This window comes from Chlorocebus sabaeus, chromosome 1 (assembly GCF_047675955.1).
Source record: "Chlorocebus sabaeus isolate Y175 chromosome 1, mChlSab1.0.hap1, whole genome shotgun sequence".
Lineage (NCBI taxonomy): Eukaryota > Metazoa > Chordata > Mammalia > Primates > Cercopithecidae > Chlorocebus > Chlorocebus sabaeus.
In genome coordinates this window covers 46,464,179-46,482,593 of record NC_132904.1, presented here as the reverse complement: position 1 = coordinate 46,482,593, position 18,415 = coordinate 46,464,179, and the positions used below count along the sequence as shown (strand labels likewise).

Here is an 18,415-nt window from a genome sequence, read left to right as displayed (position 1 = left end):
CACTTTTATTGCTTGTAATACCATTATCACACTGAAAACATTTTAATAAAAAATACCCATTGTTACATTTTCATTGGTTGTTTCAATGATATTTATAGTTGTGGTTTTTGGGTTTAAAAAAAAAAATGGTATCCAATGTAGGTTCCTGTAGTTGTCATTTCTTTATTACCTTCCAGGGTGTAGCCTTGTCAAATATCAAACGTTCTGAATATTTCTGATTGTCTCCTCAAGGTTTTAATTTATTCCCATGTACCTGTATTTTTTTATAAATTAAAAATCAGACCTAAAGGCTTGAATATATTCAGCTTAAACATTTTGTGCAAGAATGATAACATACATAGTGATATTCACTTCCTGTTCCATCACCTCAGAAAGCATATAGTGTCAGGTTATCTCACTTTTAGTGAGGCTAAGTTTGATTACTTTATTAAAGTGGTGACACCAGATATCTTGAATATAAAATTACATATTTCCCTTGCAAAATGAATAAACCATGGGCCGCATTTTGCAGTCTTTTGGATCATGATAGGTCATTTTTATTAATGACAATGTTGATTTGGGGCAGTTTGTTTAAAATACATTCAGAAAGCTTTAAAGAGGTCTGCCCTAGTTGAATGGAAACGAAAGCCCATTAATATCTGGAGGTAGTAGCAGTGGGTGAGAAGTGCTGCATGAAAAGAGTACCGAAGAAGGAAGCAGAGTGTTAGTGAATTTGTTGAGCATGCTCTGGTTACATGGGATCATTTAAGAATTGTGCGTTCTGCAAAAGCATCACTATTGGAATAGGGCAGTTAAAGCCCAAAGGAATCGTGAATCTTCTTGGAAAGTAACTTACTGTATGGTTATTCCCGCAGTGTGAGTGTCATCATCTAACTACCCTCATGCTTCTTTTTAGGCCAGAAAATTAGTCCAGAAGGAAAAGCTAAAATTCAGCTTCAGCTGGTCCTACATGCAGGGGACACAACTAACTTCCATTTTTCCAATGAAAGCACAGCAGTGAAAGAGCGAGATGCAGTAAAGGACCTTCTTCAGCAGCTGCTGCCCAAATTCAAGAGGAAAGCAAATAAAGAACTGGAAGAAAAGAACAGGTGGGAGGAAAAGAATAGCCTTTCGAAAGAGATAGATACTGGGTTCTCTCTAGTCTCCTAGTAGGGTAATAACTTGTTAGGTATCCCCACTTTTTTTGTTGTTTTGGTTTTGGTTTTTTTTTTTTTCGTTTGGAGACGGAGTCTCGCTCTGTCGCCCAAGCTGGAGTGCAGCGGTGTAATCTTGGCTCACTGCAACCTCCACCTCCCGGGTTCAAGCAATTAGCCTCTCTCATCCTCCCAAGTAGCTAGGACTACAGGTGTGTGCCACCACACCAAGCTAATTTTTGTAATTTTAGTAGAGATGGGGTTTCACCGCATTGGTCAGGCTGGTCTCAAACTCCTGACCTCAGGTGTGAGCCACCACGCCCGGCCATCTATCCTCGCTTCTGCTATGATACTGTAATGTAGGAAAATATGGGCTCTAGTGTCTTTACCTTGGTGTTTAGTTTTCAGCTTTAAAATCTTACTGCTTGTTTGACTTCAGGCAAGTGAGAGTGGAAACCCAGAAGTTGAATTAACTGCATCACACCTAAGATCTGCTTAGGAGCAGAATGGAGATTGGAAGGTGCTGAAGTTCTTTAATTTATTTTCCTAGTTCTCTGTTACAGAGAAGATGCCAAGCCACTGGAAGTATGCTTGTGAACAAGAAACCTAAAAGAATTCACACTGAAAAACTGAGACAGTATGTAAAATAATGAGAATTTCTTTTTTCTTTTTTTTTTTTTTTTTTTTTTTGAGACAGAGTCTTGCTTTGTCACCCAGGCTGGAGTACAGTGGCGTGATCTCAGCTCACTGCAACCTCCGCCTCCTGGGTTCATGCAATTCTCCTGCCTCAGCCTCCCATGTAGCTGGTATCACAGGCACACGCCACCACTCCCAGCTAATTTTTATATTTTTAGTACAGACAGGATTTCACCATGTTGGCCAGGCGGGTCTCAAACTCCTGACCTCAAGGGATCTGCCCGCCTCAGCCTCCCAAAGTGCTGGGATTACAGGTGTGAACCACCACACCTGGCTACAATTTCCTTATGAATTATTCCATCACCAATATTTTTCAGGCCATCAGTGCTTATATCTGTGCATGCTTAGCACCATGAAAAATCCATTGCTGAAGACGAGGCATAGTGACTCATGCCTGTATTCCCAGTACTTTTCGAGGCTGAGGCGGGTGACTCACTTGAAGTCAGAAGTTCAAGACCAACCCGGCCAACATGGTGAAACTCTGCCTCAAAAAAAAAAAAAATACACACACACGCGCGCGCACGCAAAACTTAGCCGGGTGTGATGGCGCATGCCTGGAATCCAGCAACTTGGGAGGCTGAGGCAGGAGAATTGCATGAACCTGGGAGGCAAAGGCTGCAGTGAGCTGAGATCGTGCCAATGCACTCTAGCCTGGGTGGCAGAGCAAGACTCCGTCTCAAAAAAAGGAAAAAAAACTTCACTCCTAGAAAATTTCAAGCATACCTCCTCTCCTGTCCATTTACTTTTGTATGTGAAAGAGAATACATTCAGCCTTCCATATCCAGGACTTCTACATTCACAGATTCAACTGACTTTGGATCAGAAGTACTTGGGGAAAAAAAAGTACAATAATTAAACATAATACAAATTAAAATATGGTATAGCAACTATTTACATTGTATTTGATGATATAAACTAGAGATTTAAGTATATGGGAGGATATGTGTAGCTTGTATGTAAATATACCATTTTATCTAAGGGACTTGAGCATTTTCAGATACTAACGGACGACAGTACACTACAGACGTGGTGATCTTTGAATCACTGGGATACAGAGATGAATAAAATCAAACCCATGCCCTCAAAGGGTTTAATCTTTCCTTTATACCTGCCTCCATTTATTGCCACATCATTTGTTCCTCCAAAAATGTGGGGTATTTTGCTCTTAATTACGGAAAAGTGAAATGAATGACCTCTGCTGCTCAAACATCACAAAATAAAAGTTGTGTGTTTCAATGTTTTGTGTTGCCAAAATCTTTTTAAAATGTACCTAAATGGTGTTTTATTCTAGAAGTTCAGTTATATTCAGTATATTCTGCTTTACAGAATGCTGCAAGAAGATCCTGTTTTGTTTCAGCTTTATAAAGACCTTGTTGTGAGTCAAGTGATCAGTGCTGAGGAATTCTGGGCCAATCGTTTAAATGTGAATGCAACAGATAGTTCTTCCACATCCAATCATAAGCAGGATGTTGGCATTTCTGCTGCATTTCTGGTATGTGACCCTTCTAGATTTCTGAAGAAAATAAAGATTCAAACTCCAATGTACGTCTTAAGACGATTATTCCTTTTGTTAAATTTAGCATTTCCTTAAAGGAAATTAATGGAAAATTGAGTATCCACGGTATTCTTCATTATTATTGAACTATTATTATTTTTGTTTGTTTGTTTTTAAAAGACAGGGTCTCACTCTGTCACCCAGACTGGAGTGCAGTGGCACAGTGATAGTTCCCTGCAGCCTCAAACTCCTGGGCTCAAGCGATCCTCCTGCTTCAGCCTTTCAAGTAGCTGGGACTAAAGGTGTGCACCACCTTGACTGGCTAAATTTTCTTATTTTTATAGAGTTGGGGGCAGCTCTTATTGTATTTCCCAGGCTGGTCTCAAATCCCAGGCCTCAAGCATTCCTCCCTTCTTAGCCTCCCAAAGCTCTGGGACTACAAGTATGAGCTACCACACTCAGCCCTCTTCCAAACTGTTTTTAAAATACGTACAATTTTTTTAAAATTTATGTTTCTTTTCACCAGTTATGTTTTCTTGGCCTTTGGACTTGACCCTAGCATACTGGTAGTCAAATGGAATTTGAAAATGACTCTTTTAGAGTTTGGACTAATACTTTTTTGAATATTTTCAAATTTAGGGCTTTCTGGTGCCTTTTTCAATCTTTGCCGTTTTTTACTTATAAAGTTAAATGTATCATGACTATATTATGGAAAATGTAAGATTTGTAAACTGTATTGGAAAAATTGGAAATACCTCATCTATGGAATTATAGAATGGAATTCAGTCAGTTGGTATTCTGGTGGAGCCAGAATAGTATTGACACATTCAACAAAATTTTGAATACTATTTGTATGTTTGGTATCTTTTTTGGATGTTTATTAGTGAAGCGAATTAATAAGGCCTTTCACAAAAAAGCCAGTCAGTTAATGTTAATTTAATTATTTACTAACCAAGGTTTGTAGTGGTTTTTATGACTATACAAATTTTATCTTAAAGCTCCACCACCTCTCTGCTTTCATACTTAAACATGCCTATTTGACCATATTAGACTTCCAAAGAAGCATATTTTATAGGTCACAAGTCAGGCTTCTTTGAGTCCTGCCTCTGTGCAAAAAGTGAAGGTGAGGGACTTTCTCTGTCTATGCAGTTAGTTTTAGAATTAATTTTTTTTTCCACCTTTGTCCAGTGTCCACTGGGACCTTAGCCATCTTTCCCTGATGTTCTAACGTGTATGTGTGTATGGACTTTGTTTTAGGCTGATGTCCGGCCCCAGACCGATGGCTGTAACGGTCTAAGATATAATTTAACTTCTGATATCATTGAGTCCATATTTAGGACCTATCCAGCAGGTAAGAAGAATCAGTTCTTTCAGATGGTTAAAATATATGGATGTATTCTGTAGTATATCAATGAAAAATAAAAAGCTTCACATTCCTGATCAAGTGCAATAAATTACGTAAAGTACTTTACCCAGTGCCTGACATACAGTAGATACTAGGGGCTCAGTAAACAATGTGTTGTCATCAGTTCACTGATACGACTGCCATTCTTTTCATCAGTGGTTCTTAAACTTTATTTAGCCTGCAACATACCTGATGAGATGGCATTCTGCAGAGACCTCAATAAATGAGTCTGTCTATACTACTAAGATCATCCTTCGTACCGTATCCGGAGTGACCTTCCTAACCCACAAATTACTTCCCATGCAGATGCCATCCTAAAAGTATAAATTCCTTGACCCCAGCCTCAGTGATTTATTATGTGCAGACAAGGGTGAGAGCCAGTGCGTCTGTCATTCTTCTGACTAAGCAGTACTCTCTTAAGCTGTATTCTGTTCTCTCTTCCCTCTTCACCACTCTCACCCCTTTAGTCCTTAGGAATCTCTCTCTCAGGACTCAGCTCAAGCATCACCTCCTTGCCACCTCTATGAAATCCTGGCCAGGCTCAGTGGCTCATGCCTGTAATCCCAACACTTCAGGAGGCTGAGGCAAGAGGATCCCTTGAAGCAAGGAGTTCAAGACTAGCCTGGGCAACAAAACAAGACCCTCTTCTTTTTTTTTTTTTGAGACAGTCTTGCTCTGTCACCCAGGCTGGAGTGCAGTGGCGCCATCTTGGCTCACTGCAACATCTGCCTCCCAGGCTCAAGTGATTCTACTGCCTCCACCTCCCAAGTAGCTGGGACTACAGGCATGTGCCACCACGCCAAGCTAATTTTTGTATTTTTTGTAGAGGTGGGGTTTCACCCTGTTGGCCAGACTGGTCTTGAATTCCTGACCTCAAGTGATCCGCCCGCCTCGGCCTCCCAAAGTGCTGAGATTATAGGCTTGAGCCATAGTGCCTGGCTCTTTTGTATCTTTCTGATAATAACATAGTTGTGTAGTGTTTATTATGTGCCAGACACTAATAAAGTTATTTTTCTATAGTAACTGATTTAATCATCACGTACACCTATGAAGTGGAGGTACTGTTATGACCCTTACTTTACAGATGAGGAAACCAAGGTACAGAAAGATTAGGTAATTTGCTCAGGGTCACACAGAAAGTGGCAGACCTAGAAATTTAAACTCAGAGCTCAGGAAACAATGCTGTTGAACTCTATGCTTGCTAGAGTGTAAGCCCCTGGAGTGCTGAGCTGACAGTCCAGTGGCTATTGAGCTTTTTCTTTCCCCACCAGCTAACATGGTGCCTTGGATTGAGAGTGCACATATATAAATGAGCAAACAAGCCAACTCAGCTCTGACTCCTGAGATTCTTGGTATTTCTACTAAAACTTCAAAACCTTATTCTGTTGGTACAAATAAGGTTTTGTTAGTAATTTGTAAGATTTATAGAGGTCATGCCTTGCCTGATCTCTCAAGTTACATTTCATGTTTATAATGAGATTATAATATATAGTATGTAGAGTTGAGAGCTTTATGGTCTAGATTTTGCTGATGGTTTGTATTTCCGTTATCTAATTTGAGAGGTTTTAAAAATGGAAATTCAGTATATGATATTTTCTTGTGGGTTTTTTTTCCCCACAGTAAAAATGAAATATGCAGAAAATGTTCCCCACAACATGACAGAGAAGGAATTCTGGACACGGTTTTTCCAGTCCCATTATTTTCACAGGGATCGGCTGAATACAGGGTCAAAGGATCTCTTTGCAGAATGTGCCAAAATAGATGAAAAAGGTAACTGTTTATCTCTGATAGACACTGGTATTTAACTTCTCATCCTCTAGACATTATAGGTGTTAATTTTCTGAGACAGATAAGACATGCTGAACTTTTTATTTTGTTGATTTTCTAGGCCTAAAAACAATGGTTTCATTAGGAGTGAAAAACCCACTACTAGATTTAACAGCTTTGGAAGATAAACCATTAGATGAGGTAAGAAGCAATAAAAGAAGTTTTGAGAGAAAAGAGTCTTCTAGTTTTCAACATTGTCTTAAGTGTAGACCTGTTCCACTTGTGAGAATGTCAAATAAGCAAAATACTGTTATTTGAAGTGATTTATCGGAAGTGCTCTGAAATAGCGTTGTTTGCCATTAAAATTGCCTGGAAGAAATGAAATTCCTGTGTGAGTTGCTAAAACTTTTTAAAAATAAATTTCTAGCTCCCTCATCCGCAGTTCTCTAGTAATAATAAAGGCTTAATGTGATGAGTCCAGCTTTATGCTCTAGCTAACATTTAATCTAAAGAAATGTGGATAAATTAATAAATAAGGAAGATAACAAACATTTGTTGATTGCTTACTGTCTGCCAAACCTTAAGCAATCTCATGACGCTTACACCATGCCAACCCCAGTGTTTCAGCAAGTAGGCCATCATATATGACCTACCTACCTCAGCATCATGACCCCAGACCTACAGATTTATCCACTTGCAGAGAAAGAGGTGGTTCCTGTTGTGATCAAGGATAATTTTATCACTACCTCTGTCTTCTAGGCCAGAACCTGTCTTCCTCAGTTATTCCCTTTACTCTGAGTTTTCATTTTCTTGCTCTTTTTTTTTTTTTTTTTTTTTTGAGACAGAGTCACTCTGTTGCCCAGACTGGAGTGCAGTGGCGCAATCTCAGCTCGCTGCAACCTCCGCCTCCCAAGTTAAAGCCGTTCTCCTGCCTCAGTCTCCCGAGCAGCTGGAATTACAGGCACGTGCCACCAAACCCAGCTAATTTTTGTATTTTTAGTAGAGATGGGGTTTTGCCATGTTGGCCAGGCTGGTCTCAAACTCCTTACCTCAGGTGATCTGCCCACCTTGGCCTCCCAAAGTGCTGGGTGCTGGGATTGAGAGTCATGAGCCACCGCACCCGGCCAATGTATTTTCAATTTATATTTTCATCATACAGTGAGTTTATCAGGACATTACCCTTTCATAACTCCAGAAGAATCTATACAAACATGGCCCTCTTTAATTATCCTGAGAAAATAAAGCTTAGCGGCACTTAGACTTACAACTTACTATGAAGGAAAAGACTTTTTTAGTGCTTTTTTTGGCTTTTAAATAAACATGATGGCATATTGTACATGTACATTTATAACTATCTTTTGTTTAGTATCAATATCTATATAAACTATCCCATAGTTTAAAACATAGACTTTAAAACCAAACTAGCTGACTTAGATTCTGATATTTTCTAACATTTCCAGGCCCAGTTTGGTTTTTTTGTTTTGTTTTGTTTTTTGAATGGGATCTCACTCTGTTGCCCAGGCTGGAGTGCAGTGGCGTGAGCTCGACTCACTGCCACCTCCACCTCCAGGGTTCAAGCGATTCTCCTGCCTCAGGCTCCCGAGTAGCTGGGATCACAGGCACATGCCACCATACCAGGCTAATTTTTGTATTTCTAGTACAGGCAGGGTTTCATCATGTTGGCCAGGCTGATCTCGAACTCCTGACCTCAAGTGGTCCGCCTGCCTCGGCCTCCCAAAGTGCAGGGATTACAGGCGTGAGCCACCATGCCCGGCCCAAGCCCAGCTTTTTGGGTTTGTTTTTTTTTTTCCCCCCCGTTAGGCTAATAGTACTTGCCTTATAGGATTTCTGTGAGTTAAAAGAGCCTAGTGCGTAATAAGTAGTAGGTAATAGGCGTTACTGTTGTTATCTGTATTTTTAGATTCCTGCATAGTATTCCAATGGTTTGGGTATATCAACATTTATATAACCAATCCTTTTACTACAAATGTTGGTTGATGCAGTTTTTCCTTTAGTGTTCCTTCTTCCCTTATCAATCTTCTGATAGTAGTAACTGTCATAGGCTATGATTTCCAGCCTCCTGAATGCATTCTGTCTATTCCATTGCTTTACTAGATATGGGGAACAGGGGAGGGAGTAAAAATAAAAATAAAAAAATTATTGTTACATAATGATGAATCCCGGGTAACTATAGTCTGTCTTTGACTGCAGAGCTCTAACTGCCTACTTGACATCTCCACTCAGTTATTTCAAAGACATCTCAACTTCACATGTAAAATGGAACCTTTGATTCCCATCCTCGTAAACCTATCTCCATGGGTATTCTCTCTCTCAGTAAAAAGCATTGCAGTTTGCTTAAACCAAAACCCTGGGAGTCGGCGAGTCTCCTTAATTCTTCCTCTTCTTTTTTATGACAGGCTTACTCTGTCACCCAGGCTGGAGTGCAATGGCACAATCATGGCTCACTGCAACCTTGACCTCTTGGACTTAAGCAGTCTGCCTCAGTCTCCTGAGTAGCTAGGACTGTAGCACAGGCTACTACACCTGGCTAATTTTTTTATTTTTTGTAGAGACAGGGTCTTGCTGTGTTGCCCAGGCTGGTCTCGAACTCCTAGGTTCAAACTGTTTTTCCACCTCAGCCTCTTAAATTACTGAGATTACAGGCGTGAGCCGTTGCAGCCAGCCATGTTTTCCTCCTGTTATATCCAGCATTCAGTGTATCAGCAAGCCTTGTACAATACACCTCTCATCTGTGGTATCTACACAGACACTTACACCCTTTTGTGTTTATGGTATCATCATGTTTGGCCTGTTTGCTTGCCTTAGCCTCCTAACTGACCTTTATTTTTGCTGTCTTGTCTTTTATAGTTTATTCCCTCTAGCAGTAATAATTATAATATAGGCCAAGTGCAGTGGCTTGTGCCTATAATCCCAGCACTTTGGGAGGCTGAGGCGGGTGGATCACCTGAGGTCAGGAGTTCAAGAGCAGCCTGGACAATAAGTGAAACCCCATCTCCACTAAAAATACAAAAATTAGCCAGGCCTGGTGGCGCATGCCTGTAATCCCAGCTACCCAGGAGGCCGAGGCAGGAGACTCGCTGGAACTGGGGAGGCAGAGGCTACAGTGAGCCAAGATTGCACCACTGCACTCCTGCCCGAGCAACAGAGCAAGACTCCGTCTCAGAAAAAAAGAGAAAGGATTATAATATAAATCAAATCCTAATAATCCCCTATATGAAATTTTTCATTATCTTCTCATTGAACTTAGAATAAAATCAAAATTCCTACAAGACTGCTTGATTTGGCTCCTGCATTCTTCTCAGATGGGGCACTTCCACTCATTCATGCCTTAGACATAATAACCTTTCAGTTCCATGCCATGCTTTTTCTACCTCAGGGCTTATGCACTTAACTGTTCTTCTAGCTGCTTGTCCCCTAACCAGCTTCTGCCTATCTTTAGATATCTGTTGTAATGTCATTTCCCGCTGGGTGGGGTGGCTCATGCCTTTAATCCTAGCACTTTGGGAGGCTGAGGTGAGAGGATCATTTGAGTCCATTGTGAGACCCCATCTCTAAACCTTTTTTTTTTTTTTTTTTTAATTTAAAAATGAGCTGGGCATAGTGGTATATACTTCTAGTCCAAGCTAACTGGGAGGCTGAGGCAGGAGGATCACTTGATCCCAGGAGGTCAAGGCTGCAGTGAACTGTGATTGGGCCACTGTGCTCCAGCCTGGACAACAGAGTGAGAACCTGTCTCAAAAAAAAATAAAAATTTTCAAATTAAAAATTAAAAAGTTGCTTCATCAGAAAGGCTTTCTCTAACCACCCGCAAATTCAGTCACTTCATCATGTTACCCTCTATTGTCTTCCATAACATTTTCCACTTTCAAAAAAAAGTTGTGTTTACCTTGTTTTACTTGATAATTCCATTCACTCTCCTGTCAGAGTGTAATCTTGATGAAGCTGACTTTGTTCTGTTTATTGGCCTGTTCCCAGCACATGTCATATAGTAATAATCACTTAGTAGTTATTTGATACATGGATGAACAGAATATGGATCTTTTTTTTTTTTTTTTGAGATGGAGTCGCACCCTGTTGCCCAGACTGGAGTGCAGTGGCGTGATCTCGGCTCACTGCAATCTCCGCCTCCTGAGTTAAAGCAATTCTTCTCCCTCAGCTTCCTGAGTAGCTGGGATCACAGGCACACACCACACCCAGCTAATTTTTGTATTTTGAGTACAGACCAGGGTTTCACCATGTTGACCAAGACTGGTCTTGAACTCCCGACCTCAGGCGACCCGCCCACCTCAGCCTCGCAAAGTGCTGGGATTATGGGCGTGAGCCACCATGCCCAGCACATGTGAGTCTTATGATCTATCTTTTACCTTTTTAGCCTCACCAATTCCTGGACCATCATTATTTCTCAGTATATTGAACCATATACAGTCTCATGTCACAATATGTGCTACATTGCTTCTTTGCTTTTGTTTTATTTTTAAATAGAGACAGGGTCTCACTGTGTTGCCAGGCTGGACTTGAACTCTTCGGCTTAACAGTTCTTCTGCCTCAACCTCCCAAATAATCGGGACCACAGTGCCTCTTTCTTTGTTTAAGCAGTTTCCTCTCCCTGAAATGTTATTGTCTCCTAGATCTACTTGGCAAGCACCAGTTGGTTTTCTCTGTAGCTTTTTCAAACCCTGTTCTCCAGTAGGATTGATTAGTAATTCTCTCCAGCCCAGCTTCCCACTAACTAGTATTTAAGCTTCTATGGCATGGGGTCTTAATCAATTTTGTGTCTACATGGTCTAGCAAGTAGCATGCACTCAGTACATGTTTTAAAACATAATCTCATTTTGTTATCTTTTATCCTACTTTATAGAACTTGGAAAAGTTTATTTTGCCTAGATTAATGTTAGAAAAAGAATTTGAGTCTTTATCTTTCTGAATCCATATTCTATTCTTTTTATTTACTTTTTTTTGTTTGTTTTTTTGTTTTGTTTTGTTTTTTTGAGGCAGAGTCTCGCTCTGTCACCCAGGCTAGAGTGCAGTGGTGCAGTCTCAGCTCACTGCCACCTCTCCCTCCTGGGTTCAAGTGATTCTCCTGCCTCACTCAGCCTCCCAAGCAGCTGAGATTATAGGTGTGTGCCACCACACCTGGCTAATTTTTGTATTTTTGGTGGAGATGAGGTTTCACCATGTTGGCCGGGCTAGTTTTGAACTCCTGACCTCAGGTGACTCGCCCACCTTGGCCTCCCAGAGTGCTGGGATTACAGGCATCCTGGCCTCTATCACTTCTATGTAATGTTTTGATAACTAGATCCAAATTGTTCTTTAAAAGAGAAATACAGACCAGGCACAGTGGCTCACACCTGTAATCCCAGCACTTTGGGAGGCCGAGGTGGGCAGATCATTTGAGGTCAGGAGTTCAAAACCAACCTGACCAGCATGGTGAAACCCCATCTCTACTAAAAATACAAAATATTAGCTGGGTGTGGTGGCAGGCACCTGTAATCCCAGCTTCTTAGGAGGCTGAGGCAGGAGAATCACTTGAACCCAGGGGGCAAAGGTTGCCCTCCAGCCTGAGCAACAGAGCGGGACTCAAAAAAAAAAAGACAAAAATTCAGTTTAAGATGTATTTTGTAATGCTATAACAAGTTAGTGCTATTTGTTAATCTTTTATGTGTATAATGTCACTTGTTTTTAAATGTTTGCTCATAAATATTTAGTAATGTTCATGAAAAATAATAAAGTCCCATCATCCAGCAAATTTTTTCAGCTAAGCATGTCTTAAGAAAAGCAGAACCTTTTTAAAAAATGTTTAATCTACTAAATTATTTCTCACAGGGCTATGGCATTTCCTCTGTGCCATCTGCTTCCAATTCTAAATCCATAAAAGAGAATAGTAATGCTGCCATCATCAAGAGATTTAACCATCACAGTGCCATGGTCCTGGCAGCTGGACTCAGAAAACAGTTAAGTATAAATGCAGAGGTGCAGTAACTGGGCTTTTCAAGATATCCAGATGGAGTTGTGGTGTTTTGGTTGTGGTTTTTAACGTTAACTTTTTTTTTCCCCCTTTGTTTTAAGAGAAGCACAAAATGAACAAAATAGTGAGCCCAGCAGCATGGATGGAAATTCCGGAGATGCAGACTGCTTTCAGCCAGCAGTCAAAAGGGTATGGGCAAAAAAATATGAACCATTTGGGTCTCAAGTTTCTCCAAATACTTTACGTAACTGCAAGAACTATATATGCTTATTTCCTATGACTCAGTTCTTCTGACCAAGATGTTAAGCATTTAGCTTAAAGTGTATAGCATTACAAAGAGTATTTCCCCAGCTTTGGCTTGCCAGCCAACTTTCCATTGACTCTAGCCTGTTAGCCATTTTTATTGTTTTTTGTTTGTTTATTTTCCCCACATGTACACATACATACAGATTGTTGTTATATGTGATTTTTGTTCTCTGGGAATAAAACCTTCATTTAACAGAGGCAATGTGACAGAAAAGCCAAAGTTTCATGTATATGATTTTTAAAAGAAAGTGAATTAGCCCTGTTAAACCTAGCATTTCAGAGCTGAAAGTGTCTTCTCATTAAATATTGATGAAATCATTTGAGGTTGTGGAGAAGGATGGACAGAATTAGCTTCTTGTGTATTCTTCTCCTGCAACTTTGCCAAGCTATTTTGTACCTCCCTTCCTAATTAGGATAAAGCTTTCTTAGAGAGCAGTCAGGCAATGTGTATTAAACATTTAAAGCTTTATATCCTTAGTTCTACTTGTGGACATTTAGTTCTTAAGAAAGGCATACTAAGATTTAGATAGAAATATTTGTTACAATATCACAATAAAGACAGTAGCAAAGATTCTGTTATCTGTAGTGCATTTATACAATAGAGATTGATGCAACTATTAATTATTTTGAAAGCATTAATGATATATTGCATCAAAGAGTTCGCAGAACAGATGGTACAGTACAGTTTTACACACAAAAAAATAGTTTGTGAGCTTTGAAAGGGCCTTCAAATGAATATGCTAAACAGTTATCTTTCAATAAAGAGATTATGGATAAGTCTTAATTTCTTTCATTTATTTCAGTAATTTAATGTTGTTGTTGTTGTTGTTGTTTGTTTTTTTGAGACAGAGTCTTGCTCTGTCACCCAGGCTGGAGTGCAGTGGTGCAGTCTCAGCTCACTGCAACGTTTGCCTCCTGGATTCAAGCGATTCTTCTGCCTCAGCCTCCGGAGTAGCTGGGATTACAGGCATGCACCACCACACCTGGCTAATTTTTGTATTTTTAGTAGAGATGGAATTTTGCCATGTTGGCCAGGCTGGTCTTGAACTCTTGGCCTCATGTGATCTGCCCACCTCGGCCTCCCAGAGTGCTGGGATTACAGACATGACTCACTGTGCTGGCCTATTTCCGTAACTTAATGTTTTTACAGGCATGTATTACCTGTAAAATTAATAAAGCCAGTAAGGTATTTCTTTTTTGAACTAAAGCAAAACTAAAATATAAGTTATAAAGAAGTTAGAGAAGAAAGCAATTAAGCGATGCTTTCTTTGTATACTGTTGCACTGAGTACCCTTGATTCTTGGTGGTGAACAAGTTACCAGAAATTTCTTGGCCAGGTGCCGTGGCTCATGCCTGTAATCCCAGCACTTTGGGAGGCCCAGGTGGGTGGATCACTTGAGGTCAGAATTTCTAGAACAGCCTGGCCAGCATGGTGAAACCATGTCTCTACTAAAAATACAAAAATTAGCCAGGCGTGGTGATGTGCAGCTATAATTCCAGCTACTTGGGAGGCTGAGGCAGGAAAATCACTTGAACCTGGGAGGTGGAGTTTGCAGTGAGTGGAGATCGCACCACTACACTCCAGCCTGGATGACAGAGCAAGACTCCATCTCAAAAAATAAAAAAGAAATTTATTTATTTGTGTGAATTTTTACAAATCAGATACTTCTCAACTTAAATGGGTCTACATCCCAGTAAACTCATCAGAAGTTGCAAATACTGTAAATCGAAAATGCATTGAATACACCTCATGTATGGAACACCATAGTTTAGCCTATCCTATTTTAAACGTGTTCTGAGCACTTAGATTAGCCTATAGTTGGGCAGCATTACCTGCTGTAAAGCGTATTTTGTAATAAAATGTTGAATATCTCATGTAACTCATTGAATACTGAAAATGAAAAACAATGTATGGCTATTCAAAGTATGGTTTCTCTACTGAATGTGTATCACTTTGACACCATCATAAAGTTGAAAAATTCCAAGTGAAACCATTATAAGTCAGGGGCTATCAGTATTCAGTAGTAAGTGCTGGCTCTAACTATTCTTCCAAGTCAGTAGTTGACTGCTCTTTATTCTATAAAGGTTTACACTTTATAGATTCTCTCACTTGTAGAATGAGAGATTCAGAATTAATAGCAGACAGAGTCCCTACCTTGATGGAACTTTCAGTTAAGTGTGAAAGTCAGGTGACCTAACTAGGCCTTGGCATAAGTTTAGGATTTGGATTGTTAACGGGAGCTTGGGTAGGGACATGTCATAGGTAAGGCGACAGCAGGGGTAGAAATAAGTTTGACATATGTCAAAAATCATGAAGACATCAGTAATCCTTGAAGTTGGCTGAAGGGTATAGAGTTGAGAAAGTAATAAAAAAATAAAAAAAAGTTAGGCTGAGTCTAGGTAAGGATGTATTTCTCTGAGTATCATATGAGGAGATCAGATTTGTTCTGTACCATAAAGGGACTATTTAGAATCTTAAAGTTGGAGCAGTTTAAAATGTTAAATTTTCAGATTGACCTTTTTTGAGATATAGTTAATAACCTGAATGTTCTGATTCTAGTCTTGGTAGTCAGTAAGAGTTGACCAGATGAATTTCATAGCTTTGTAGAGGAAGACATTGCTAGGCTGATTTGCACAAATGTTTACATAGATCATATATCTTTCATAAGTAATATGTTTTTATTATTACAAGGCTGTAAAAATTTAAGCAGGTTATTAATAGCATGGGGGTAACAGATTAATGAAATTAATGAATAAAATTAGTAAAAATAAAGAGTCCAGAAGTAAACCCAAATACATGGAGGAATTAAGCATATATATGATACACATGACATTTTAAAAGTCAGTGAGAAAAGATGAATATTTTACAAATGGTGTTAGAAGGACTGATCGATAATTTTGTTAAAAGAAACTTAGATTCCCAGGCCGGGCGCAGTGGCTCACACCTGTAATCCCAGCACTTTGGGAGGCCAAGGCGGGCAGATCACGAGGTCAGGAGATCGAGACCATCCTGGCTAACACGGTGAAACCCCGTCTCTACTAAAAATACAAAAAATTAGCCAGGCGAGGTGGCAGGCGCCTGTAGTCCCAGCTATTCGGGAGGCTGAGGCAGGAGAATGGCGTGAACCCAGGAGGCAGAGCTTGCAGTGAGCCAAGATCGTGCCACTGCACTCCAGCCTGGGTGACAGAGCGAGACACTGTCTCAAAAAAAAAAAAAAAAGAAACTTAGAGTCCCTATTTTACTCCTAATCCAAAATTAATTCTGAGTGGATCCAAGATTCAAGCAAAAATTAAGCCACAAGCTGGGCATGGTACCATGTGCCTATAATCTCAGCAATTTAGGAGGCTGAGTTCAGCTGGGGAGATGGTGATTTGCACCTAGGGGGAAAAAAAAAAAAAAGCCCCAGATGTGTAAGCAAAAAGCAGGCAAAGAGGCAGATTTTTTTTTTTTTTTTTTTTTTTTTGAGATGAAGTCTCACTCTTGTTGCCCAGGCTGGAGCGCAGTGGCATGATCTCAACTCACTGCAACCTCTGCCTCCCGGGTTCAAGCGATTCTCCTGCCTCAACCTCCCAAGTAGCTGGAATTACAGGCATCTGCCGAGGAGATGGTTTTTTTATAATTAAAGCAAAAAAATACCAAACTGGAAGATAAAGTATTTACAACACATAAAGTAAAAGACTGTTTCCTTAATATTTAAAAAAGTCTTATTTTTTAAAAAGTACCCAATATAAAAATAGCGGACAGCATAACATCATTCGTTTGGGGAAAAAATAATAAAATGTAAACTTTTACCTACCAGATTGGCAAAAGTAAAAAGTTCAGTAATACTTCATGTGGTCAAAGTGTAAGAAAAGTAGTACTCCTAAGTATTGGTTGAAAAAATTGGTTCAACCATTTGTAGGACAGTCATGTCTAGGAAGTGAAGCTCATGGTGGGAAGACTTCATTTTTTACTCTCTGTACAGTTTTATTTTTTCAGTCATGTTTATTTTGTAAGAGAAAGTTGTGACCAAATAAAAAGTACTGTGTTAATAATTATAGGCGAAATTACAAGAGTCCATTGAATATGAAGACTTGGGGAAAAATAACTCTGTAAAAACGATTGCACTAAACCTCAAGAAGTCAGATAGGTAAGTTTGGTCAATATTAAGCAGAATAGCTATGTAACACAATTCAGTCCAAAATATATCCTGCAAGTACAGCACTCATGTTTTCATCAGTTTGTCACTATCAAAGTACAATATCCTTTTTTGTTTAAAATTTATGCTTCTCAGGAAAGCAAAAATGATCAAACCCATGACAATAAATGTTGGATCTTTCTGCTGTTGCCTTCTTATTGCCCTTATGGGAGTTAAATTATTTTATTGAAATTATTTTATTGAAATCTCTTTAACTATATAGTTACCCCGTTTCTGGCCTTGAGGGGAACTTTTTTCTGACTGCTAAAATGTTGCAAAGACAAATGTTGAGCATCTTTACTGTGTGTGATTAGTAATTTCTTCTGTGCTAACCTGCAGGTATTATCATGGTCCAACTCCAATCCAGTCACTACAGTATGCAACAAGTCAGGACATTATTAATTCTTTTCAAAGTATTAAACAAGAAATGGAAGCTTATACACCCAAGTTAACTCAGGTAGGTGACTTCTACTGTTTGAAGGCCAGAATTCCCATAGTTTCTCCCTCAGTTTATGAGCACAAGCAGATTGAACTATACAACTAATATTATAATTGGGTTTAAAGACATAGTTCTGATAAATTGAAAAAATCGAGGTAGCAAGAAAAGGTGTTTGGCACATTCAAGAGGCATCTGAAGATGATAATGAAAAATAAGGTGATGAATTTTGTGATTTTTACTTCTGTATACTTTTATTGGGAAAATCTCCCAGGTTTCCAAATTCTCTCTGGACATTATTCTCTGAATATTCTGCATGACTCAGGCTCAAAATATGTAAAACAGCTCATCATTGTTCTTTGTTTTTCTTCGTACTTCAATCGATCAACAGGTTGTCAGTTCTGCCTTCAATAATACTTCTTGATTCTATCACCCTTATTTGGGCAAACCTGACTGATTTTCCATATTGCTACTGCAAGTTGCCTTTCTAAAATCACTTATTTTGGCTGGGCGCAGTGGCTCATGCCTGTAATCCCAACACTTTGGGAGGCTGAGGTGGGTGGATCATGTGAGGTCAGAAGTTCGAGACCAGCCTGGCCAACATGGGTGGAACCTTGTCTGTACTAAAAATTTAAAAATTAGCTGGGCGTGCTGGTAACACCTGTAATCCCAGCTATACAAGAGGCTGAGGCAGGAGAATCACTTGAACCTGGGTGAGGTGCAGAGATTGCAGTGAGCTGACACCATACCATTGCCTGGGCAACAAGAGCGAAGCTCCATCTCAAATAGATAAATAAATATTTTAAAATAAAAATGTGTATTTTATCACTGCAGCTGGAAAATCTTCACTACCTCCCTTCATTGCAGTAGTCTGAGTACCTTTGGTCTGCAAAACTCTTTATAGTCTGGCCCCTGCCCACTACTCGAGTCTCATCTTCAGCCATAGTCTCCACTACTACCTTCCACACATGGCCACGGGTTCCGTACTCCAGCCTAACACACTAAGCTGTCCA

General features: G+C 39.7%; 1 protein-coding gene across 2 annotated transcripts in view; it reads left to right on the top strand.

The window, feature by feature from the left end:
• The window catches only part of GTF2H1 (general transcription factor IIH subunit 1), a 51,475-nt gene that overhangs the window by 13,605 nt on the left and 19,455 nt on the right, over window positions 1–18,415 (top strand). The window contains exons 3-12 of one of the 2 annotated variants that reach the window (XM_008004902.3): window positions 896–1,088; window positions 1,684–1,770; window positions 3,156–3,321; window positions 4,582–4,675; window positions 6,350–6,499; window positions 6,618–6,697; window positions 12,341–12,468; window positions 12,584–12,671; window positions 16,830–16,918; window positions 17,306–17,423. In XM_008004902.3, the coding sequence (XP_008003093.1) occupies window positions 896–1,088; window positions 1,684–1,770; window positions 3,156–3,321; window positions 4,582–4,675; window positions 6,350–6,499; window positions 6,618–6,697; window positions 12,341–12,468; window positions 12,584–12,671; window positions 16,830–16,918; window positions 17,306–17,423 (1,193 nt within the window). The remainder of the gene's footprint in view (window positions 1–895; window positions 1,089–1,683; window positions 1,771–3,155; window positions 3,322–4,581; window positions 4,676–6,349; window positions 6,500–6,617; window positions 6,698–12,340; window positions 12,469–12,583; window positions 12,672–16,829; window positions 16,919–17,305; window positions 17,424–18,415) is intronic. The other variant, XM_008004912.3, reaches the window with a different exon arrangement.